The sequence below is a fragment of the Camelus dromedarius genome, chromosome X (genome assembly GCF_036321535.1).
Source record: "Camelus dromedarius isolate mCamDro1 chromosome X, mCamDro1.pat, whole genome shotgun sequence".
In the NCBI taxonomy this organism is placed as follows: Eukaryota; Metazoa; Chordata; class Mammalia; order Artiodactyla; family Camelidae; genus Camelus; species Camelus dromedarius.
Window position 1 is genome coordinate 77,745,051 of NC_087472.1, and position 25,631 is coordinate 77,770,681.

General features: G+C 46.7%; 1 protein-coding gene across 4 annotated transcripts; it reads right to left on the reverse strand.

Moving 5' to 3' along the window:
* Nucleotides 1–9,285: 9,285 nt before the first annotated feature.
* On the reverse strand, nucleotides 9,286–21,574 carry WDR13 (WD repeat domain 13). 4 transcript variants are annotated; one of them, XM_031445281.2, is made up of 10 exons: nucleotides 21,488–21,574; nucleotides 15,450–15,529; nucleotides 14,522–14,762; nucleotides 13,778–13,887; nucleotides 13,530–13,660; nucleotides 12,324–12,631; nucleotides 11,423–11,603; nucleotides 11,178–11,319; nucleotides 9,989–10,107; nucleotides 9,286–9,555 (listed from the first exon to the last, which is right to left on the reverse strand). In XM_031445281.2, exons 1-10 carry the CDS (start codon nucleotides 21,521–21,523, stop codon nucleotides 9,371–9,373), a joined length of 1,533 nt encoding a protein of 510 aa, XP_031301141.2. In that variant the 5' UTR covers nucleotides 21,524–21,574; the 3' UTR covers nucleotides 9,286–9,370. The 4 variants fall into 4 exon arrangements, with proteins under 4 accessions (XP_031301141.2, XP_031301142.1, XP_031301144.1 ...); XM_031445282.2 differs by lacking the exon at nucleotides 21,488–21,574 and adding an exon at nucleotides 15,878–16,015; XM_031445284.2 differs by lacking the exon at nucleotides 21,488–21,574 and adding an exon at nucleotides 15,878–15,989 and having other exon boundaries at nucleotides 14,522–14,728.
* Between the last annotated feature and the right edge of the window lie 4,057 nt (nucleotides 21,575–25,631).

Below are 25,631 nucleotides of genomic sequence, written 5' to 3' on the forward strand. Positions count from 1 at the left end.
GCCACCAGGACTCTGACAAATATAGGAAAACTCAACGGAAATGTTTCAGAAGGGTTTTGGTTAGTGCTTCCTCTAAGTTTCAACATATTATGAAAAGCAAGATCACAAATCTCTAGGGACTTCTCATAAAGCAAACGCTTTCGAAAATATTTATATTAGTCACATTTTAACTATATAAAGTTAACCTCAGGAAGGCCAAGGGTCTTATGATTTGCCAATTCTTTCCATGCAACTTATCAGTAGTAACACAGCAGATATTTTAAACAATGAGTAAAAATGCATGAGAAAAGTAAAGACAGAAAACAGTGGTTGCAATATAAATTCAAGACAAAATTAAGGGAATTTAAAAGATTAAACAGTCAAAAAGGATCAAGGCATGATCACAAGCATGATCAACACTGAAAATATAACAGCCGTAGATGATCGGATAAAGAAGTTGTGTTTTATATATATATATGTGTATATATATATATATACACACACACACACACACACATACATATATATAATGGAATACTACTCAACCATTAAAAGGGAAAATGGTAACATTTGCAGCAACATGGATGGACCTAGAGATATCATACTAAGTGAAATAAATCAGAGAACGCCAAATACCATATGATATCATTTATATGGGGAAATTTTTTTAAAAAGTGACACAAATGAACTTGCTTACAGAACAGAAACAGAATCAGACAGAAAACAAACTTATGGTTACCAAAGGGGAAAGAGGGGAGAGGGATAAATTAGGAATTTGGGATTTGCAGATACACACTACTATAAATAAAAAAGATAAACAACTAGGTCTTACTGTATAATACAGGAATCTATATTCAATAGCTTGCAATAACTTATCATGAAAAAGAATATGAAAAATAATATATATGTAAATGTATAACTGAATCACTATGCTGGACACCAGAAAATAACACAACACTGTAAATCAACAATACTTTAATTGAAAAAAACCTAGAGAATGTCATTCTGAGTGAAGTAAGCCAGAAAAAGAAAGAAAAATACCATATGAGATCGCTCATATGTGGAATCTAAAAAACAAACAAACAAACAAACAAAGCATAAATACAAAACAGAAACAGACTCATAGACATAGAATACAAACTTGTGGTTGCCAAGGGGGCGGGGGGTGGGAAGGGATAGTCTGGGATTTCAAAATGTAGAATAGATAAACAAGATTATACTGCATAGCACAGGGAAATATACACAAGATCTTGTGGTAGCTCACAGAGAAAAAAATGTGACAATGTATATATATATGTTCATGTGTAACTGAAAAATTGTGCTCTACACTGAAATTTGATACAACATTGTAAAATCATTATAAATCAATAAAAAATGTTTTAAAAAAAGAAAGAAAAAGAAAAAAAACCTAGAAAGTAACATGATTGTAAAGAACTTAAGTCAGAAAACTTCATTTAAAATTTTTTTCCTTCAAAAATTAAAACATAATAAAGTCCGTATAGAACACAGATTATTATTTCAGTAAAACGCAAAGCCTTTGCTATCTCAGTGTAGATTGGACAGAGAGTAAAGAATAACCATTCACGTGGTAGGTGGACACAAGGACACCAGCAAGCAAGTCCATCAAAATTGAGCAAACTATGCTAAGAACCCATCACGCAGCTCCCTCCAAGACTCAGGTATTAGAAACTTAAGGCCAATAAAATTCACTTTTCTCCAAGTTGGGTTCTTCATTATTCTCTTTCATATTCTGGAATGATCTGGCACTTGAGGACAGATGTCAGGGGGGCCCCCAAGGTCGGAACTAATTTCATAATGATACCAAGATATTAGTTATGTTAAACATGTAATGCATTCATCATTGCTATCATTGAATGAATCAGTAACTGTGTAAATTTTTCTCATTTTTAATTTCTAACCTGACAAATAGCAAAAGCTATGACCCATATAGAAAATGCAGAAAGAAAGGAAAACAGTCAAGCAAGGCAAAATAATAGCAGTTTAGCCATTAAACAAAGTCAAGGACCTTTAGTTACTCCACAAGGGCTATAGATAATATACTGAGCCATATCCTCTGAGCTGTTTTGCAGACTGAAATTCCCACCAGGTGGAGGAAGTTAACTGTATGCTGCCCGCAAGCACGCAGATCCCAGACCAGGTGGAACCAGAAGGTTGATGGTGTTGACCCTCAATTACCTCACCACCAACCAATCAGAAAAATGTCCACATACCCCACAATCCGCCTCCCTCAACCTTTTTTTAAAAACCTTTCTTGGGGGAGCTCAGTGGTAGAGGGCATGCCTAGCATGCATGAGGTCCTGGGTTCAATCCCAGTACTTCCATTAAAAAAATAAATAAACCTAATTACCACCCTCCCACCCCCCAAAAAAACCCAAACTTTCCCTGAAAGCCTTGGGAGAGTTCGGGCCTTTTAAGCACTAGCTGCCTAGACTCCTCGCTTGGCGCCCTGCAATAAACACTGCACTTTCCTTGACCACAACCTGCTGTCAGTAGATTGGCTTTACTGCGCATTGGCGAGTGGACCCAAGTTTGGTTTGGTAACAAGAACACAGCTCTTTTAATTTAAGAGACTCGGCAAAATAGTTGATTTGTTGACGCCCTCCGGAGCTAGAAAAACATTACACGCTCACACACCAAACACTGAATAACAGACACACTCATGCACACAGACACAGACAGCTTAAAGTTTTCGTTCTTCACTGTTAGTCCCTGGACAAGAGCTGCAAAAGGTACAGACAAATAAACCAGATACCCTGTGGTTTCTTGCCCAAGCTTCATTCATTCATTCATTCATTCATTCATAGATGTCACCATATGGTCAGATTAGAAAGCCAAATCCCTAATCATTGCTGCCACCGATGGGCAATAATTTGGCTGCAACAAGCCAAAAAGAAACATTTAACACACAGCTGGGCAGGCACTGTGTCCTGGCCTCGGCGTCTATTTTTCTTCACTTGACCCCTGCAAGGAGCAGGATGATATGCAGTAAAAATGTCTTTTTTCTGCACTTTTGTTATTGACTGCTGCTGGAATAGTCCTTTTAAAACTCCCCGCTTATCTCTTTGCACTCCTGCTCAAGAACCCACAGTGGCGCCCTCCTTCCTGTTATCAAGTGGACCCAGCTGATCATTTCCTCAGCTTCCATGCTCGCCAGTCATGTCTGAGAATGCATTGAGGCCATGGTGCCCACTGTGCGTCACAATCATCAAAAGCAAGGCCAGGGATGACCTCCGCTCTGAGTCTGCGTCACTGGATGGAGTTCAGGGGTCATTGGGAATGTCAGTTTTCTGAGGGCAGAGGTTTGACCTGTTTTGTTCTCTGTCCTGGCCCAGTGCCTACCACGCTGTAGAGACTTAGGTAATAAATGTCAGAAGAATGAATGAACTGACTCCCCAACCCTCAGCTGGGTCCGGAGGAAACTGAGGAACAGCATGGGGAGGCGATTGGCTCAGGGTTGAATAATGGGGGGAACCAGGATTTTACCTGGCCAGTTTCTTTCACAGCCCTCTCCTCGCGCTGCTCCTGGCAATGGTAGGTGCAGATGTGCACAACCTAGACCCCCTTTCAAGGAAACGCTGGCTGCAGCCGTCAGCTCTGCAGGGTGGCTGAGAGCCACCTTCCTGGGGTCAAGCCCAGCCTGGCCAGCCCACATCTGATGACTGAGCCAGGCAGAGATATGGTGCCCAGCGTTTCCTCCCAATGGGGGTCGCTCTGACTGGTAGCCCTGGCTCCAGAGCTCCCCCAGGGCCTTTGTAGGGCCAGTGTCCCAACTCTACTGCCCCCTCCCCATCCCACTTCCCTGCGCAGGAACCCATCCCTAACAAACATACCCCAGACTCCATCTCAAGTTCTGCTTTCAGAGAACTCATCTTGTGACACTGGCTGTCCAGCAAAGGCCTAATAAAATGTCCCAGTGATCTCAAGGGACTTAACCTGGCAGCCGCCAGGAATTACACCAGTTTGGGGAAAGCAGGTGAGTAGAATAGCTATCTTGTTCATCAGCTAAATGTCGCTGTCTGACTAGTCGAGAGGCAATTTATTTCAAGCGCACGTGAGAAAGTTGGAGGCACGCGACACAAAGCAGAAGGGGCAGGAAGTGGCTGTGTGAACTTCACTGGCGCTGGGTAGTATGAAACTTAGGGCCACACAACCAGACAGGTGGGAAGGAGGGCAAAAACCTGGGGCGGGTTTTTATTCAGAACACGTTTCCATCTGGTTCTGCGGGGATTGCAAAAATCAAAAAGCCCAAGAGAACAGCAGATGGACTGTATTTTTTGGGATCTGGGAAGTCAGGTTTCAGGGAGCTCCTGAAACGTGTAACATGCTGTGTAGCTCAAGAATCGTGTCCAACAGGTTGTTTTAGCTTAAGAAACACTCAAGAATGAAAAGTTGAAAGCGATGATACTTAGCACTTGAATGAATAATCTCTCTGATGCAAGAATGAGTAAGACTAGATCAAGCCTGTCAGGAAACTCGACCATCACTCTGGACAGATGGAGGAAACAGCCTCAGAGATTCTAGCCTGCACCTCAGTCAGTGTGGTAGTAGGAGCTTGGTGGCTTCTTTTTTATAATTGAGTGCTAATTTCTAATCATTATTGCATCATGGTCTGGGATTATGGTCATTGGAAAATTTTTTTTTAAGCTAGAGGATTTCTTGTGGTTCACTAACTGGGCAGTACACATCTTTTTTATTCTCCAATGAGGCTGAGTGAGGTGGAATTTGACCATCAGTGACTTCTCCCTTTGAATAAGCACCTGAAGATGGACTTAGGGAGAAAAAGAAAAAGCTCATAGATAAAGACAACAGATTGGTGGTTGCCAGAGGTTGGGGGGTAGGGGTGAAACAGATGAAGGGCAGGTGGAAGGATATAGCTCAGTGGTAGAGGGCATGCCTAGCATGCACGAGGTCCTGGGTTCAATCCCCAGTACCTCCATCAAATAAACAAACAAACAAACCTAATTACCTTCCCCCACACACAAAAAAAGAAAAAAAAATTTTTTTAATGGGTGAAGGGCATCAAAAAAAGGTACAAACTTCCATTTATAAAATAAATAAGTCATGGGGATTTAATGTACAGCATGGCAACTATAGTTAATAATACTGTATTTCATATATGAAAGTAAATCTTGAGTTCTCATCACAGGAAAAAAAATTGTAACTACATATGGTGATGGGTGTTAACTAGACTTATTGTGGTAATTATTTCACAATATATACAAATACCAAATCTTTATCTATTTCATTATATTTACACCTGAAACTAATATAATATTGTATGTCAATTATACCTCAATTAAAAATTTAAACATGGACCTAGGGCAGTCAAATCAAGATCTAATAGAAACTCACATAGTAAACTTATGGTTACTGGGAGGGAAGGGGGTGAGAAGGGATAAACTGGGAGTACAAGATGTGCAAATACTAACTACTATATATAAAATACTTAAAAAAACCAAATTTCCTCTGTATAGCACAGGGAACTGTATTCAGTATCTTGTAGTAACCTATAATGAAAAAGAATATGAAAACGAATGTATGTATATATATGACTGAAGGGCACGGATGGTGGAATTGTTAATAGAGGTCAAACCAGAGAAGCTGGAGTCCTGGAATAGCTCAAAATTAGATCAGAGGGTCTTAATGTTGGAATGGTTAACAGGAATCTCTATTCCTAGTCAGACCAGAGGGCCGATGATGGTGGAAACGTTTATAGAGGTCTGGGTTTGAGGTCAGGGCAGAGGGGCACCCGCAGTAGAATAGCTAACAAAAGCTCTGGGTTTTACTTGGATGCGAAGTCAGTCATGTTGGATTAGTTAAGAGACACCCATATGAGAATTCAGATCAAAGGGCGTCTTGATGGAGTAAAAGCTAACAGCGTCTGAATTTGAAGTCAGACCAGAGATGTCTTGATAACTCGAGTTCAAAAAGAGCCATACTGTATGATCCAGCAATCCCACTCCTGGGCATATATCCAGAGAGAATTCTAATTTGAAAAGATAACATGCACCCCAATGTTCATAGCAGCACTATTTACAATAGCCAAGACATGGAAACAACCTAAATGTCCATCAACAGATGACTGGATAAAGAAGTTGTGGTGTATTTATACAATGGAATAGTGCTCAGCCATTAAAAAGAATAAAATAGTGCCATTTGAAGCAACATGGATGGACCTGGAGATCGTCATTCTAAGTGAAGTAAGCCAGAAAGAGAAAGAAAAATACCACATGATATCACTCATATGTGGAATCTTAAAAAAAAAAAAAAAACAACAAAGACACAAATGAACTTATTTACAAAATGGAAACAGACTCACAGACATAGAAAATAAACTATGGTTACCAGGGGGGAATGTGGGTGGGAAGGGATAAATTGGGAGTTTGAGATTTGCAGATACTAATTATTATGTATAAAATAGATAAACGACAAGTTTCTTCTGTATAGCACAGGGAACTACATTCAATATCTTGTAGTAACCTATAGTGAAAAGAATATGATAAGGAATATATGTGTGTATATGCATGACTGAAACACGATGCTGTACAGCAGAAATTGACACATCGTAAACTGGCTATACTTCAATTAAAAAAAAAATCAAAAAAAGGCCCAGTCAGAACAGAAAACCAGTGATGATGAGATTTTAACCAGAGGCCCAGATTCAAGGTTGGATCAAAGAGTCACCAGAATTTCAGTTCCAGGTAAGACCAGAGGCATACTGATGGTGGTGTGGTCAAGAGTTCCAGAGCTGATGTCAAATTGGAGGCACAGTGATGACAGACAAGTTAACAGAGGCCCAAATTTGACCAATAAGCTTATTTTTTATTACTTGCTCTTTATTTCACCTTGGGTTGTAAGTCAAGAAAAAGTATCATGAAGATGAATTTAAAGCAGAATGTAGTAACTAACATTAAAAAGAAAGAGTGCCAACTCTGCCACCTCAAAATTTCACAAGGAGGAAACCCCCAAAATTGTGTATAACAACATCCATGATCAGCTGTCTTGGATCCGGATGCAATAAAGAACATGACGAAGTGTGAAGACGATGTTAGAGAAAACTAAGGGTCCCCCCAGATGATCCTGCCCACCCACTGACCTTAGTTGAAACCGAGCATCTTTTCGGTGTTGCATACTGTGCAGAAAAAGAGTTAACACAGCAGACCTGAACCGCTCTCCTTGGAAAGGCCTGCATCAAGGTAGGCCCTTGGCTGGCGTCTGGAAACTTCGATTCCGGGATGACTCCCACCACTCTCTAAATGATGACAGTGCCTGGACTGTTTGTGTGAGCACTGTGGTATATGCGGAACTCCTGCTTTCCTTCAGGGAGCCTGGAAGTTGGGTATTTGCCAGGCAGGGGCTGCCTACGTGACCAGCCCCCAGTGGAAACCTTGGGCGCTAAGTCTCTAATGAGATTCCCTGGCTGGCAACATGTCACATGTGCTGTCGGTACCCAGGACTGGGGGAATTTGGTGCATCCTGTGCGACTCCACTGGGAGAGGACCCTTGGAAGCTTGTGCCTGGTCTCCCCTGGACTTAACCCCTTATCAGCCGTGTATACAACCATATGCTGATACTGAGAGTCCTCCTCGCAAAACATCGAGTCTGGGTGGTCCTGGGGAACCTCTGACACACATACATACGTGATCTTGACCATGAACAGTCCAGATCTCTGATGTCCCTATTGCATCACCATTTACCTTAAGGTCTTGTCAGATGGAAGGTCCAGGTAGAAACGCTTCTGGCTGCAAGTAACCTCACTGTCCAGTAATAGTGGCTTGAATGAACAAGAGGTAACTTTCCACCCGCTACAAGACCGCTGGTGGTAGTTCAGCAACTCAGCAATGTTGGGCCCAGCTGAGGTGCTGTGACTCTGAGGACTGACCCTGTGGTCTCAAGACGGTAGCTACACTTCCCACTGAAGCCTCTGGACGTGGCAGCCTACGGAGCTGGTGGGGAGGGAGCAGCTGAAGCAAGAGCCTCTTTGATGTCCTGACAAGCTTGACATTTCCTGGTGACTCGGGTCACTGACAAGGGATTTGGGTTCTCCATCTCCGTCTATACACCCAAATTTTCTCTCCATGCTTAGGGCGCCTGTCAAATATTGAACATTATTCTGCGCTCTCTGAGCTGTTCCAGGCCCTGAATTTGGGCCCTGGGTGGGCATGGGAAAAGCTAGGGGTGGCTGGGGTTTCTCTGCGGTGGAGAGGTTCTCCATCCCCTGCGCCCACCAACACGAACTGCCACCTCAGCCTTAGGGCCTCTGGTTGCTCTGCACCACTGGCCTGATGCTCTAAGTCCTCAACACCCCTGCTCCCTGCTTGTGGAAAAGAGGTGTTGGGCCTCGGCCTCCCTGAGGAGCTAGCAGAGTCCTGCAGACTAACAGGTGAAAGCACTGGGTTAGAAGCCAGCAGTCCCTACCTCAGCTCCTCCGCTGCTGCCGCCCTGGTGCAAGTCCCCACCATGGCCTGCCTCCATGTCTCTGGACGGACCCCCCTGCTCCCGCTCCCCACCCCCAGGCTGTTCTTTTCACAGTACCCAGAGGGGTCCTCTTCCAACCAAGTCAGATCACATCCCTACTCTCTTTAAAATGGTCCGGTGACTCACCCCTCACTCAACCAAAAAGCCTAAGTTCTCACTGTAGCCCCCAAAGCCTTCCAGGATCAGGCCTGTTCAAGTTCATCTCCCACCAAACTCTGATCCAGCCACATTGGCCTCTACGGCGGCCCTTCTGGCACACTCCAGCCTCAGGACCTTTGCACTGCCTTTTCTCTGCCTCTAATTTTCTTCTCCCCGCTATGCTATGGCTCCCTCTCTCACTTCGTGCAGTTCTCTGTTTAAATCTCAGTCAGAAACGTCTTCCCTGATCACGACACCAAAAAGAGCCCAATGTCCCCCAACCCTGAAGTTCTATCTCCTGTCCTTGCTTTTTTCCCACAACACTCATCTTTAGCTGACCTATTATATATTTGTATTATCTACCTGCCCCCACTAGAACGTAAGCCCCATGAGGGCAGGGATTTCTGTCAGTTTAGGCCACAGCTGTACCTTTGGTGCCTAGGACAGTTCCTAGCACACAGTAGGTGCTCAGTATTGTCTGTCCAGTGCAGGGCTGTGTGAAACACTCAAAGTGGTGCCTCTGACATGATAGACGTTCATAAGTGGTTGCTGAATGAATGAATAAATCAATGCATGAAGGCCTGAATGAGAAGGGGAACCCCGTTCCATCTTGGGTCTGAGAGCTGCCCTCTCCCCTATCCCACCCCTAGTGGACCTGGGAGCCTGCCGTCAGCACAACCACAGGAACTTTATTTACAAACACAAGGCTGGGGCAGGAGGTGGGTGGAAGGTGGATGGTGGCAGGGCTGGAAGTCTACTTCTGCTCACGCCTCCAGACGATGACCATGCCGCTGGCGTCACTGGAAGCCAGCAGGCTCTCGTCACAGTTGAAGCTGACGTCCAGCACGGGTGCGCTGTGGCCCTGCAGCTTGTTGACGGCGGCCTTGGCTGCCCGCTCCACATCAAAGAAATGCACGCACATGTCCTCGCTGCCCGTCACTGCCCGGGTGAGAGGAGAGGCCATCGGGGGTGTTGTGGGAGGCAGTGGGGTGCCCTGCACGGGAAGTCTCTAAGGTGTCTTGAGGTGTTGAGGGATTTGTGTCCAAGTTGTGAGGCCCCATGGCTGGGGTGGGGGGCTCTGGGGTGGACCATCCCTAGACGGGAGGTCACCTCGCTGTTGTGGCTCTGTGTCCAGAGTGTGAGGTCTCTGAGCTCCTTGGGGGTTGGGGAGGGGGTCTGTGTCTCAGACTGAGGTTTCTGGTCTGTTGGGGGGATCTGTGTTCAAAATGTGAGGTTGCTGGGGCGAGAGAGTTCTCAATGTGCAGGAAGTTAGGGCATCAGGGTGTCATATCTGAGCCGGATCAGCACCAGCCCTGGTCCATGCCCCACCCAACCCCCCACCGCCTTGATGCCCCGACCCCAAGGGACTCACCCACACAGGCCCCCTGGCGGAAGGACATGAGGGGGCAGAAGATGCTGCGTACGGGGTGCGAACTCTGCTCAATGGGAAAGCTTCTCTTCAGCTGCAGGGTCCCCTCGTTGTCCACCACCCTGAGAGGAGGAGGAGAGCAGGTGAGGGCACAGCCTTGGCCCCAGAGAGGGACGAATGGTGGGCCAGTCTGTGTCCCCACCCCTGTGCAAGGTTCATAAGATCCACTTTTGAGACGACTGTGTAAACCTCTGAAGTGTGGGCTGGTGTGTGATTTACTGACGGTTTGGAAGCGGTACCTGCTGATGGAAATGGGAAGCCTCTGCAGTTTAATTCACTAGTTTCTCTTTCTCAGGGTCCCTAAGAGAGCTGGGCATTAGGATGGGCACAAAGAGAGAAAACGGCTGGCCAAACCATGGCACCCCTGCACTGTGGAATACCACACATGGCCATTCAAAGCGATGAAGCCAAGCTGCTGCAGGTGACCTGCGGCATTTCCACAGGCAGCACCTGGGGAGAAAAGCATTCCTGCGGGCTGCCCTGGCTGAGAACTGCATTTTGGTAACATGATGTGTAAGTGAGTAGGGATAGTAAACTCCCTGCTTAAAAGAAAAAAAAGGAAGAAAAGCAGGTCCCTGCTCTAAGGGGGGCTCTAGTCTATTTCATGGCTCAGTTTGCTCATCTGTAAAATGGACATGATGACAGCACCCACCTCTCAGGGTTGTTGTGACAATTAAATGAGGTGCTACGTATAAAGGTGCTCTGAACAGAGCCTGGCCCCAGGAAGCGTTACGTATGTGCTAGCAACTGCTATTACTGTGTTATTATTACTGCTCCTATTTTTATTTTATTTTTTGTGGGAGGGAGGTAATTAGATTTATCTATTTATTTATTTATTTAATGGAGGTACTGCGGATTGAACCCAGGACCTCATGAATACTCTGCAGGCACTCTACCACTGAGCTATACCCTCCCCCCTACTGCTCCTATTGCTATCACAATTCTCATGTTATTATTATTATTGCCATTATTACTATTACTACTACTACTAGTATTATTATTAGGAGACCAGACTTCTGCTCAGTGAAATTAACCTCCACCGCTTAGTCTGCTGGGGAGATGGGGCTCTCGTCCCGGTCTGATGGACACGGCAGGCCCCCCAATCTCCAGGCGGCCCAGAAGGGAGACCCACCTATAGAGCAGCAGCTTGTTGAGGCAAGCGTTGATGAGCAGTGAGGGGTCCCGGGCCTCGCGGCTGACCCAAGAGCGGGCGGAGATGCTGGTCACCGGGCTGCCCTCGTGCACCACCAGACGCTTGGCTTTGGTCAGCTTCCCTGTGGCGGCAGAGGGAGGGAGGGGAGGCAGAGGTAAGGGCGGGAGCTCCGTACTGGGTGGGGTGTGCGCAAGCGCCCTGATGCCGGCCTTGGACCTGCCTACCTGTGGCCATGTCGAAGAGAAAGGAGAAAACACTGCCGCGGTCATCGCCCGCCCAGAGCAGCCGGCCAGGGGCATCAAAGGACAGAGCAAGGACTCGGCCTGTCAGCTTGCTAGAGCCACCCTTCACCTTCTTGCCCGTGGAGATGTTCATGACATGCACGTTGTGCTTGGCATTCCCTACCTGTGGGTGAGACCCATATACCATCACCCTGTTCCCAGCCAGTCCCTCCTTGAGTCTGACCACAGAGGGGCTGCTGTTGATTGGGCTGGTGGATCCCTATCAGACTCTAATCACAGTGAGGCTGGGCCGGGAGGTGAGGTGGCCCAGGCCTGTGATCCTTCTGAGCTAGCCTCTCTTGCAATCTGACCGGAGTAGACCAGCTGCTCCCAGGACTAAGGGGGCCTGCCTGGCCCTTCTGGGAGCCTTGACTATACTGGGGCGGCAGCTGCTGCTGTAGCTGAGAGGACCCCAGAGCACAAGCTCACTTGGCCAGCTCCCCCTACTCCCCGCTCAGGGCCAGGCCAGACGTTTCATTTCTGTCCCCTGCCCTCTGACTCTCTTTATCCAGGGGTTGGACCACCGTGAAGCTGCCACTGAGACAAGACGAGGTTTCCAACTAGTAATCCTGCTCCCCAACCAACAGCCTCTGCAGTAGGAAAACAGTAGGACTACTGCTAATGGGACCATGACCCGATCCCCTGACCACCCCTCGAACCCCTGGAGTCTACCACAGTGAGGCCATCCCAGACCAAGCAACCCCCGCTGTGCCCTGTTTCCCTGACTCTGACCACATGAGGACTGCAGCGATGGACTAGAGGGGATCCCCTTATACTGACTCCCTGTGAGAGCCCTCCTAGCCTGGCATCCCACCCTTGGCGCATGGACCCCCTGGAGCCTGACCACAGTGAGGTTGTTGTTGACCGGCTGGAAGGTGCAGCAGAGCAGTTCGGCGCTGTCGGGGTCAGGGATCTCCCGGATACAGCGGCCGTCCTCAGAAGCCCAGATGCGCATGGTGGCATCGAGCGAGGTGGACACAAGGATGTCATTGGAGAGAGACCAGGCGAAGTCGGAGACACCGCGGGTGTGGCCCCGCAGCACGCGGAGCACAGTGGGCGGGGCGGGCACCAGCTGGCACAGGGAGATACTACCATCGAGCGAGCAGCAGGCCAGGCGGTGCCGGTCGTCATTGGCGAAGCGCACCCTGGGGACTGCAAGGCCAAGAGGCTGTTTGTGAGAGTCGGCATGCTCACCGGGTGCTTTCATCTATAGAAGGTCTCATGTGTGAGCTGGGGACCGGGACCCACTGCACCAGGTACAGTAGCCTCTGCAAAGGGCTTTCCTTGGCTGAGAAAGGGAGCTGGGACCCCAGAAGACCCTCTGCCAAAAGCTCCCTAAATCTTAGCAGATATTTTATGGATTACAAATGACTTCTGCAACTTGACAAGGCTTCTACATCTCAGTGAGTGCTTTATGGTTACCAAGGTCTTCATGGACATAGAAAACAAACTATGGTTACCAAAGGGGAAAGGGGTGGGGAGAGGGATAAATTAGGAATTTGGGATTAACAGACACACATCATTACTATATATAAAATAAATGAACAAGGACCTACTGTATAGCACAGGGAACTATATTCAATTTCTTGTAATAAGCTATAACAGAAAAGAATCTAAAAAAATATATGTATGTATATGTATAACTAAATCGCTTTGCTGTACACCTGAAACTACATTGTAAATCAAATACACTTCAATAAAAACATTTGGAAAAAAACCACAATTACCAAGGTCTTGGCGGTGTGCAAAACCCACTTTGCAAGGGGGATTTCTCTACAGCAAAGGCTTTAAACTTGTCTGAGAGACTTAGGACCCCAGAAGCCTTCTGAAAAGTGCCCTTTTAAGCTGCTGAGCCCCTTTATGGTAGACAAAGCAGCCAAGACTTTACAGATCATTTTGCAGTGGGCTTTTACGTTTGTGAAAGGTTTGATGGATAGGAATTCCTCCGTTGGAGGTGGGTTCAAGATTCTGTGTTCCCAAAAAGGATGGACAGGGCGGCTCTCACAGTTTGGACAAACATGTGGCATGGACCCTCCACCCACTGGCTCACCTGCCTCATCCACGTGCTGGTCAAAAACATGGTACATGCCCGCAAAGGCGTAGTTCTCGCTCAGCGATGTGTCCCCAGCCATGGCTCGACTTGCTTCTGCCGCTGATGTGGGCACCACACTGCCGGGGGGCCTAGGCCCCAACAGGAGTGAGGGGTGAGAGGAGGTAGGTACTAGCGTTGGGCCTGCTGTTGCCCCACGGCACCCCACCTCCTCACAGACCCCACCCTCAGCTGCCCCTAGTACGTACCTGTCCTCATAGACTGCACGGTTCATCTGTGCCTGCAGCTGGTAGGAGCCTCGGCTAACAGAACGGCGATGCCCACGGGCGCCCAGGGCCCGAGGATCATCCTCAAAGTCCTGCAAACAGAAGGAGGGGGACACACCTTGAAAACAGCCCTCAAGAACCTATGAGGTCTGGAGTCTTCAAAATATAGCCAGAACTAGATCCCCTCTCACCCCTTCTACTGCCCCCACCACTGCCTGGACTCCTGTGGTAGCCTCTGCACTAGTTCCCCTGCTCCTGCCCTTGCCCTGCTCAGCAGATACTCAACAAACCTTCTCTCAACAAGGAATGAACACTCTTTCACCAGAAACACTCAGCTTAGTCTCTTGCCTCATTCAAGTCTCAGCTCAACTGTCACCTCCTCAGAGAGGCCTTCCCTGATTGCCCCCATCAAAAAGAGCTTCCCTCTGTCCCACCAGTCCTGTTTCATCCCCCAAGTCTGCTTTAATTTTTCCATGTTAGCACTTCTTGCTACAAGCCATGATAGTTATTAACCTGTTTATCTGGCTTGCTGTTTATTGACCTACTTATCTTGTTTATTGCCTGTTTACTGATTTATCTCATACGATATCTCTTTCTGCCCTCCGCTTAGCCTAAGAGCCTAGAATAGTGCCTGGCACAGAGCAGGCACTTAACAAGTCTGTTGAGTGAATGGATATGAAGGAAGGTGGTTAGTATCGCAGGAGGCGTGGGGGAGGAGGAGCTCACCTCCATGCGGTCAAGGGTGGTGCGGCTGCTGCGGACGATGCTGTTGCTATAGGCACGAGCACTGCCTGGCTCAGATAGGGGCCCGTAGCGCTGGCCTAGGAGCTGCCCACGCAGCCTCAGGTACTGCCGACGCAATGCTGGAGGGTGCCCAGCCTTGGCATTCTCCCGCAGTAGCTGGCTGCGCCGTCGGATATACTGCGTCCGAAACTGTGGAAACGTTGGTGTGCGGTACGCGTTGTACCTGCGATGGCACGAGGCAAGGCGGGCAGCAGGCACAGGACAGAGGGAGTCCAATCAACTCACGCGATAGGGAAGGAGAATGGGGTGTGTGGCAGGGAAGGGTTAGGATGGCAAGTGATTAGTAGTGGTGGTGGGGGTCCCTCTGGTGCCGTGATGAGGATGAGTCTACATCATTAATGGGCAGGGCAATGAGGTCAGTGTGGGGACCGTGGAGGCCGTCTGCAGCTTTGGTGGAGTTGGGAGGGGGTGCCCAAGTCAATGTAAACAACAGGAGAAGCCAGTCTGACATGATGATGGAGATTAGTGTGGGACAATGGTGGGAGTCAGTACAGGATGGCGACTGAGTCAGACTGGGGAAGTGATGGTGGTAAGAGCAGTCTGGGAAGCAATGGTGGGGAACAGGATGTCACCAGCCTGGGCTCCATCACCCCCTCCCAAAGGCTCCAGTAACACAGCCTCTTTGCGCATGCCTATAGGTGACGGAATTTTCCTAGCAGGCTCTTTAACGACCCTCTTTGGTCAGCCATTCTCACCGCCGGCAAGCCCCCACACCCTGCTATTGCGCATGCTCAACTCTGGCAAGCCCACTCAGCCACATAAGGCAAGTTCTCCGCCCAGCCTCACTTATCGCCATTGCGCATGCACCACAGTAACTTCCGCTCCCACGAGCTCCGACCCCACGCCTCACCTCGCGTCTACTGCTAAGACCTGCTGCCACACCGCGGCCATTCCCCGGCCTCCTCTTCCGGCGTGTCCGCCCGCGGGAGCCTGCAGGACAAGGGCTTGGAATGTCAGCGTCTCAACTAAAGCGATCTAGTTCCGCCCCTTCCGCCAGGCGATCATTGCCATAGACACTGAGTCCCTCCATGCCAGGATGTCGCGAAATCCCACCCGGCTGTTAGCATGGCCATCACCCCAGCCCTGCCCTTCCCGGGCAGTGCCCGGGTGACTCACAGCCGCGATTCAGACCTGACCCCGCCCCTCCCAGGTAGCCATAGCAACGCCCCTCCTCCTCCCCGCCTAGCAATCCTTGTTGGCATTCCCACCCAGCTCGCCCCCACCTCCCCCCGCCTTCCCTTCTCGGGGCCAAGAGCAGGGCCCGGGATCAGGGGCCACCTCCGGGGCTGCCTCCGGCTCTTGAGGCTCCCGGGGCGGCCCTGAGACCAGTGTCACCCTTTCCTTCTCTCTTCTCCCTCTCTCTGGTTCCAAGCAAGATGGCCGCCTGCTGCCAGGAAGAACTGCCAAGCGCAGAGCAAATCGATAGGAATCCTTAGGGCGTGGGAGAATCACGCAGGCGCATTAAGGGCCTCTGGCACAAGGCTGGAAGCTCCGCCTTTTAAATTCTATACACCCCAGTCCCTAATAGCACTTTTTGTGTACACATGAACAACGTCCAGGAGCCACAGGGACACGGGCGAGTGTGCAGATCACTCACTGAAAATCAGAAATATGACTTTCTTTAGAGTGGTATAAGATGCTTTTTTAGCACAATCTTAACCAAGCAAGATTTGAAGTGCAGAATGAAAAATCATCACACATGCGAAGGCCCCTAGAAAGTTCTCCAGTTCTTAGGTGACTGATGGACCTTCAGACACCCCGGGGATGAGAACAGTCCTTTCTGTGTGTCTGTGGTGGGGTGGGGTGGGTGGGCTTGGATGCTCCCCGGAAGCTTGGTCTGGGCATGAGTCTCTAAAGGCAGAAGACGTAATTAGGCACAACACAGGCTTTAGGGTTTGGATCCCAGGAGGCTATCTGAATCATCCTTATTTCAACTCCAACAGGAAGCTGCATCTCTCCATCTTAATGTGATCAGGACACACAACGTACAAGGTTGGAATACGAGGTTTAGTAGCTTCCTATTGGATTTTTTTTAATTGAAGTATAGTCAGTTTACAATGTTGTGTCAATTTCTGGTGTACAGCATAATAGTTCAGTCATACATATACATACATATATTTGTTTTCATATTCTTTTTCATTATAGGTTACTATAAGATATTGAATATAGTTCCCTGTGCTATACAGTAGAAACTTGTTTATCTATTTTATATATAGTATTTAGTGCTTCCTACTGGATCTTAATATCAACTGACACAATTCTCAAAACTGTTATTTTTCACACTATTTTTATAATAAATACAATAATCTGGACAATATTTTTAAAGCCACCTGAAAAGAGACACAGCCAAAACTCTATTGCAACCTTGTGTTCTAACAAAAATAGACCACACTGTATTGTACTGACTTAACATCTCCCTTCTTCATGTAACTAAGCTATGGGTGTCTTTTCAGGATATTGACCCCTTTTGTGTTTCATGATTGCTAAAGGATAAACTATTTCACTGCACAAACCATTAACATTTATTGGACAATGTACTGGATACTGTTCAAGGTGACTTACATGTATTAATCCACTGAAACCTAATAACTGAATGTTGTGGATCCCATTACTATCCTCATTTTACAGATGAGGAAATCTGAATCCCAGAAAGTTCAAGGGTGACATTTTGTTGAATTGGACCCCTATTTCTGACCAACCAGCCCTGGGTTTACAGTTGGCCCATGAACACCATAGGTTTGAACTGTGTAGGTCCACTTATACAGGGTTCTTTCTTTTCAATAACTGTTACAGTACTACACCACCCATGGTTGGTTGAATTTGCAGATGCAGAACCACAGATACAGAGGACCGATTATGGGATTTGAGCACTCATGGATTTTGGTATCCACGGCAGGTCCTGGGACTAATCCCCCACAGACACTAAGGAACAACTGTATTTCCCAGTTCCTTTTTTTGCCATAAAGGATATGATCAATGCCTTTCCCATTCACCTTGATCCTCCCTGGACAGAACCCTGCCCCTCATCCCACCATTCAGCTTCCAAAGAAACACGATGGGAAGAAATCAGAGGAGAGTCAGGGGTCCCAGGGAGATTTACTGTCTCACTGCCTGAATTGGTTTTTTTGTTGTTGTTTTTACAATATTCATGTTAAAATTTCAAAAATTATTTTAAAAACCTTATTCATATACAGCTATATATAAGATACTAGATAAAACAACCTAATGAGGGTGGTCATAAGTAAGAATTAGCCATTAATGCATAGAAAGAGTTCATAATGACACCTGCTGTGTGAACATTTGCTGTCGTTCCAGGAAGCAGTACTTTTCAGAAGGCAGTATAACTTGGCCACTGCCACAGGCTCTGACAAGTAGGAGCTATGTGGTCTTGGGCAGGTCACTTAACCCCTTTGTGACCCAGCCTCATCTGAAAAAAAAAAAAAAACTGCCTCATAGAGTTAGAGTGAGGACTCAATGAGTTAATATTTGTAAAGCTTACACTAGCATCTGGGACAGAGGAAATATCCACTAAATGCTGACTACTGTTAGTTGTTTTAAAAACTTTTCCCAATAACAGATTCATCTGCCAGAGGTAAATCTGGGGCAGAAATTATGTGAATTAGAATGACCACAGCCACCTCTTGTATTTCTGTCCTCTGCATTTTTTTCAATTTTTAGTTTTAAACACTTACACACTCTTATTGGATTAAAAATGGGTTTTGAGCAACAAGCTGATGACAGAAGGTCTTTTCAGTTTGCTGGGAGCTTAGAGAGAAAGGGGCAGAATTTATGTGCATGAATGACACGTCGGGGTTGGGGGAGGCCTGGATGTATTAAGTAACCAGAAACAGCTTCTGGAGGTTGTGAATGACCTTGGTTACAATCATGACATCTAAAAACGCTCAAGTCCATGTGGGACACAAGTTCCACCCACTCTCACAGAATCTAGGGCTATTTTACAGTCAGAGTGACAGCTGAGGGTCCTAGCCAAATGAACAACAAAAACAGATTGGGATAGAAAAGACAGGTAAGCCAGAGCTGTTTGAAGATAAAGCCACATCACAATAGTAACTTAAGTGATGGCAGAAACAGGTAAGGGCAGTGTCTTTTTTGGACTCCTTTCTTCATGGTGCCTCCTGCCTATATGGCCCCCAGAGCTTACACCTGCAAAAGCGAGCACTGAACCACAGTGGCTGTGTCTGCTTTTCATTACAAACACAGGCTGAAATGAAACCTGAAATTGGGCCCCATCCTCAGGAACTAAAAGAAGCATAATTCGAGGGAAAGCCTGGGTGGCTTGGGGTGACAAGGGTGTGCTGAGAATCAAGGCCAGAGAGCGATATGGGAGGACACTTGGAGCTGAGGTTGTAACTAACTAGTGTGCAGATACTGAGTCCTTGTTCACTTATCTCATCTCTGAAGTTTCTTCCTAAATGGGACAAGTGGGGGTTGGAACACAAGATCATAACTTAAATTTGACCATTTCCTGGTGGGAAAACATTTGCCTCTGAAGCCAGAGCGCTCACAATTCCCAAAGTTTTTTTTTTTAAGTGGGGGTACTGGGGATTGAACCCAGGACCTCGTGCATGCTAAGCACACACTTTACCACTGAGCTATTACCCACCCCCTCCAAAGCCTTAATGGTGACAACTCTCCATGGCATGAGTCAGAACCCAATTCCTGCATTTGGGAAGAGCCTCACAGACCACTTGAGCAGCCTCCAGCAAGTTGCAAGAGCAAGCCAGCCTTCTAACAAATATTTATCAAGTCCCTACTAGGTGCCAGGCACTGGAGAAACAGCAGGAACTCTAAACAAATGGCCCCCTGCTCTCATGAAGTTGCCATTCTAGCCGGAAAGATGCATGATAAATACAATCATTTTAAAAACGGACATTCACTATCATTAAAATAGTAGTTTGGTTAGCGTTTCTGAGCAGTGAGGGAAGAGAGGGAGGGATGAGAAATAAATTTAAGCTGCAAACTGAATGAAAGGGAACCAGATACACAAAGCTCTGGACACTGGGTAAGACCAGTGAGGCCAGTCTGTGACTGATTCAGAGGAGAAATCACTTCACGGGGCTAGAACTGGAGTCACTTTGCTCTTAAGAGCTCCATTCCATCTAACCAGTGAGTGACTAGGGGCCTGAGCAAGACCAGACTGTAGGTTTGGTACCTCAGTCCCAGATGATATAGCAAAATGGGCAAGGCCCTTGATTGTTCCCATTTTTCCTGCTAATAGACTGAACTACCTCTAGCTGCTTTTCAAATGTGAAGCCACCCTTGCTTTCCTGGGATGAGCCTCACCTGGTTTTGGTGACAGCCTGCATTTATCGAGCTCTTACTACATCTATCTTATGGAACTGTCACAACAGCCCTAATGAGGTAGGTGTGACATTTAGCTCCACTTTGAAGATAAGGAAAGTGAACCCTGGAGGGGTTTACTGCCCGTGGCCACAGATGCAGAAAATATCAGAGCTAGCATTTGGACCCAGGCATGAAGTAGAACTGGACTAGGTTTTCTTATCCTGAACACCAGAAACCACCATCCCCTGGTAACCGGTCAGCAGTGTTGACAGCGGTACTCCATCCCTCTCTCACCTCTCTGTATGGCCCCTGCATCGAGTCCCAAATCAATTTCCACTGGTACATCCTCCCTGAAATCTACAGCGGCTCCCAGCTGCTGTGAGGAGAAGCCGGCTTCTTTGGCCTCCTCTCCAGCTTTGTCCCTTGTTGCTCTTACTCTATCTGGTTATGTTCCAGTCACACTGGCTTTCTTGCACATCCTTTTAAAATTGCACAAACTGTTCCCAAGATCTGGAACACTGTCTTCTGTGCACTCAAACACTTCTCATCCTACAGTAATATTACTAATGACAAGCACTCTGTGCCACGCACTGTTCAAAGCATTTTACGGAGAAAACCTTCTTTAATACTCACAACCACCCTATGAAGTTGGTAATATTATCATCCCATGTCACAGATTGGGAAATGGAAGCAAAGACACGAAGTAAACAGCCCAAGGCCACGTAGCAAGTAGGCGATGGAGTTAGATTTACACCCAGGCCACCCGGCTCCAGAATCCTTGCTCATAACCACTACACTATTTAATATCAGTTCCTGAATTACTTTGTATGAGGTCCTCCAGTGCGGATTCAGAACAATTTCTTTCTCTCTCACCCCCTTCGTTTAATTTGTCAAGCGGATCCTGTCAATTCCTTCAGAATTTATCCAGAATCCACGTCCACTGCTGCCACCACCATTGCTGATCTGGACCAGGACAGTGGCCTTCTCATGGCTTCTGCCCTCGTTGCCTCCCTGTCTGTCCTCACAGCAGCCAGAGGGTCCTGTTACAACCCAAGTCAGCCCACAGCCCTCCTCTGTTCAGACCCCTGCTGCATCTCTCTCAGAGAAAAAGCCCAAGTCATCCCCATGGCCAGTGAGGCCCTACGGGACCAGGCCCCGTCACCTCTCTGGCCTCACCTCCTGCCACTGGCCCTCCTGCACACTATGCTCCCGCTGCACTGACCTTCTTGCTGTTCCTCATATACACCAAGGAATCTCCCACCCCAGGGCCTTTGCACTTGCTTACTTTTCCTTCTGCCTGTAATTCTCCTCTTCCAGATGTCATGGAAAGGGAAGGCTGAGAGATCTGGCTGGTATAGAAATGTGCCATCGTTCCATTCAGGTGTTTGCTACTTACCTAGACGGCAAAAGCAAGAGTTGCCACAGATGCCAGCTCATGTCCCTCGTGCAGGGTAACACAGAAACAAAAAGGGGCCAGATAACTGCAGCATGGATAGTAGGATACCGTGTTGCCGAGGAGCTAGGATATGCTAAGCAGTTTGATAACCTTAAGTCAGAGAAGAGAAGTAACAGAAAGCCTCATACCTCACTGGGAACTCGGGAGATGAGAAATCGTCTCATGACAGCCTATTTGGTAGACAGGGAGGTGAACGAGAAATGGCCTTGTAGCTGTTCCTCACAAGCCTCTCGTGCTCTGTGTTCCAAGGATCACAGGGCGTTCTGCCAATACTTAGATCAGCTTGCCTACGTCGCCTATGCGGAAACGTGCTAGGCGGCCAGAGCGCTGTGGCGGAACAATTCCCCTACCATTCTTCTTCTAATTTCAAGTCTCTGCTGTAAGGTCACCTCCTCTGAGTCATCTTCCCTAACCACCCTGTGTAAAACGGCGCATCCCATCACTCTCCATGCCCCTGGCTTTATTTTCCTTAATGCCAACATTACATTACACATCACTTTATTACTTGATCATCCATAGACCCCAAAACGTGATTCCCAAGGAAAGAAATTTGTCACATCCATTGTTTTCCTACCATTATTATCTGGCACACATAACAAACTCTTCTTAACATTGACTATGTCTAACTACCTGACACTGTTCTGGGTGTTCCCCACGTCTTAACTCATTTAATGCGTTTTATCCCCATTTTACCCACAAGGAGACAGGTTTCTAAGAGATCCTGGCTTTTTCAGGAGATAAAGCAGGACCTCTGGTGCTGGGCAAAGGAATGGTCCCTTGGCCTGGAGGAGCCAGAGGGGTCCCGAGGACTGTGATTGGGGAGCAGAAGCAGGAAGGGGTTCTGGGACCAGTATCTGGAAAATATCAAGGAATGTCAGATGTCAAGTAGAAGCTAGCAGTTTGGGGTTTCTTGAGGCCCTTGGAGTAGAAATGCCTGCAACTTTGGAGAAGGCTTTGGGGACCAGGGGCAGGTCAGCAGGAAACATTAGACAGCTACCCACCTCCCACACCAATGGAGAGGTCTAACAAACCACACCTCTAACACTTTTCTTTTGAACATTTATTATGGAAAACCTCAAACTTACAATAGTACTGATATAATGAACTTTCATGCATCTATCACCCAGGTCCAACAATTGTAAAACACACTGCATTTTCTAAACTTCAGGCTCCATAAGCATTTGAGTGGTTTGGGGTCAGCTGTCTTTGTTAAAATAAACTAGGAAACATCAGGGCATTTTGCACATTTCATTCATCAAATCTTTCCTCCACTTAAATAGACAAATGGGTGGACTGGATCCCAAAGAAGAAAAATGTACTTCTTACTATGGATTATTGGTCATAAAGTTTAAAAAATAGAGACTGCAAATTCTGTGCTCAGATGATTTAAGTACAAAAAGTAAAAAACTCCCAGTTTTTACTTCAAGGGAGCTTAAAGTTGAGTTTAAAAATTTGACTGAACAGCATATTAGAAATGTTTATGCAGAACAGTGCAACGGATTGTTTTTTAACAATTTAGAAGCCTTAACTTTCTCTGTGCTTTCACTGGTATGTTGAAACCCACGTCCCATGGACTCTAGGACAGCTCTCCATAACCAAACAAACACTAATATTTTCTGCAGTACATTGTATGCATATTCATACAAAGTGGGAAAAATAAAAATTATGAAGAGCTTCAGGTCTTGTCACCAAATTTGAAAAAAGACCACTTCTGGTTTTTCAGATCTCTGTGCACTTTGGACTATGAGGAATCATGGTCCTTGTCAGCCTGGAGAGGGTTGGAGGGGGTGGAAGAGGAATGCATCTGGGCAGGGAATGTGGCACGTCCTGTCTCCATAAGCAGGAGTGGAAGGAACACTGCCTACTGTTATCTAATGTTTTTTACATACCTGAATTATTTAAAAATTTTTTTGAGTTTTTCTACACCCACAAATCCAGAACGTAGGGCAAGGTGTGGGTATCACAGACGTACCCTGTTCTCAACATGTCACATCTATTTATTTATTTATTGAAGTATAGCTGATTTAAAACAGAATAGATAAACGAGATTATACTGTTTAGCACAGGGAAATATACACAAGATCTTGTGGTGGCTCACAGCAAAAAAAAAATGTGACAATGAATATATGTATGTTCATGTAGAACTGAAAAATTGTGCTCTATGCTGGAAGTTTGACACAACATTGTAAAATGACTATAACTCAATAAAAAATGTTTTAAAAAATGCTGCGTTAGTTTCTGGTGTTTGGCAGGGATTCAATTATACATATATACGTATATATATTTTCATTACAGGTTACAAGTCATTGAAAATACCCATTGAATATAGTTCCCTGTGCTATACAGGACCTTGTTTACCTATTTTGTATATAGTAATGTGTATCTGCTAATCCCCAACTCCTAATTTATCCCTCTCTCCTCCTTCCCCTTTGGTAACCTAAGTTTGTTTTCTGAGTCTGTTGGTTTTATAAATTCATGCCGTTTTTTTAGATTCTACTTACGAATGATAAATTACGTCTTTCTTACTTCACTTAGTATGACAATCTCTAGTTTCATCCCTGTTGCTGCAAATGGCAGTATTTCATTTTTCTATGGCTAATATTCCATTGTGTATATACATATCTTTACCCAATCATCTGCCATGGCTAAACATGTCATCTAATAGCCCTCTGCATGGTGGACACTACAATTTTTTTAAAAAATTAGGTGGTGGTGGGGAGTAATTAGGCTTTTATTTAACAGAAGTACTGGAGATCTAACCCAAGACCTTGTGCATGCTAACCATGTGTTCTACCACTGAGCTCTACCCTCCCTGCTATTGTACAGTGGACACGATAACTCCCATTTTGCACACGTTGAACCTGTGGCAAAGAATTTAGGCTAGGAAACGGTGTGATTTCAGCCACGTGAGGTAAGGAGGGCAAAGCTTGGGATTTATTCAGGACCTTGAAACAGGCCAGGGAGTGTCTATAACAGATGTTACCAATTTTTTTTTTGGTATAGACAAGATCTGGGGCTTGAAAATACAAAAATTTGCAGGCCAGGGGCCTGGTCTTCATAGGACTTGGGATGCAGGTTCTCAAGGGACCTTTGAATATTTGGGAGTTTCTAGTCTCTGGTGGGTTCTTGGGAAACATGCAAATTAGTGAGGTCCTGGTAAAACGGAAGAAAATATGCTTTTAATGGGGTTTTGAGTCTCCTGTCTGGAAATTGTACTGATGAGCCACATACTGCCCCTTCTAGGCCCCTTTCCTTAGAGCAACTGAACAAGAGACTGGGCCTCCCTGAGCTGCATTACTACACAGCACCTTCCTTCTGAAAGGCTGTTTATGGTCTTTGTTGTCACTTTGGGGATCATTCTATTGTAGGAACTTTGTAATTGATTATAGGATCCTGCCTCAGGCCACATAGAGAGAGGGCCGTTTTACTTCCTGAAGAGGTAGGGAGCAGAGGTGCCACCCCAGGCAGTAAGTAACCGCGTTCCTCTTGCCAGATCCCACTGCCTTAGCTCTCTGAAGGCCCAGCACAGAACGCCTCCTCAGACTTAGTACCCATCTGGTAGGAGTGGCCACAATGCTGTTACCTAGGCCTGGATCAGTGGGCCAGGCAGGTTGCAGGAGTTCCCAGTCTCCACCTGTCAAAGCAAATTCATGACTGGGTGGGTGGACGAGGGGTCTTTGGGCCTGTCCCAACTAGCTGGGAGGCACCAGAGGCAGGCTGTCAATACTGGGACTCATGCAGTCTGCTGTTCAATAGTACAATCTATCGGGTGGCTTACAAAGAGAAATTTCTCACACCTCTGGAGGATGAAGTCCAAGATCAGGGTGCAAGTATGGTCAAGCTCTTGTGGGGGCTCTTCCAGATTGCAGACTGCTAACTTGTATTCTCACAGTGATGGCTGAACCAAGCTTCTTAGGGACTCTTATAAGGGCATTAACTCCATCATGAGGGTGGAGCCCTCATGACCTCACCCAACCCCTATCACCCCCATTAGAGCCTCATCTCCCAATACCGTTACTTTGGGGAGGGGACACATTCAGTCCACTAACACAGGCTCCATGAATGAGGGAATAAGGCAGTTTGAGATGTCCTGAAACTTACAATCTGGTGGTATTCGGCTCAGTATCAGTCAGGTAGAAGCCATGGACACAGCTGATTTAGTAGCTCCAGATAGAAAGATAAAGCACATGGGAATCCAATGCAGGCAGCAGAACCATGACTAGAGGGAGTAGAACTGAGGAGCTAAGACCAGCTAGGGGTGAAAAACCTAAT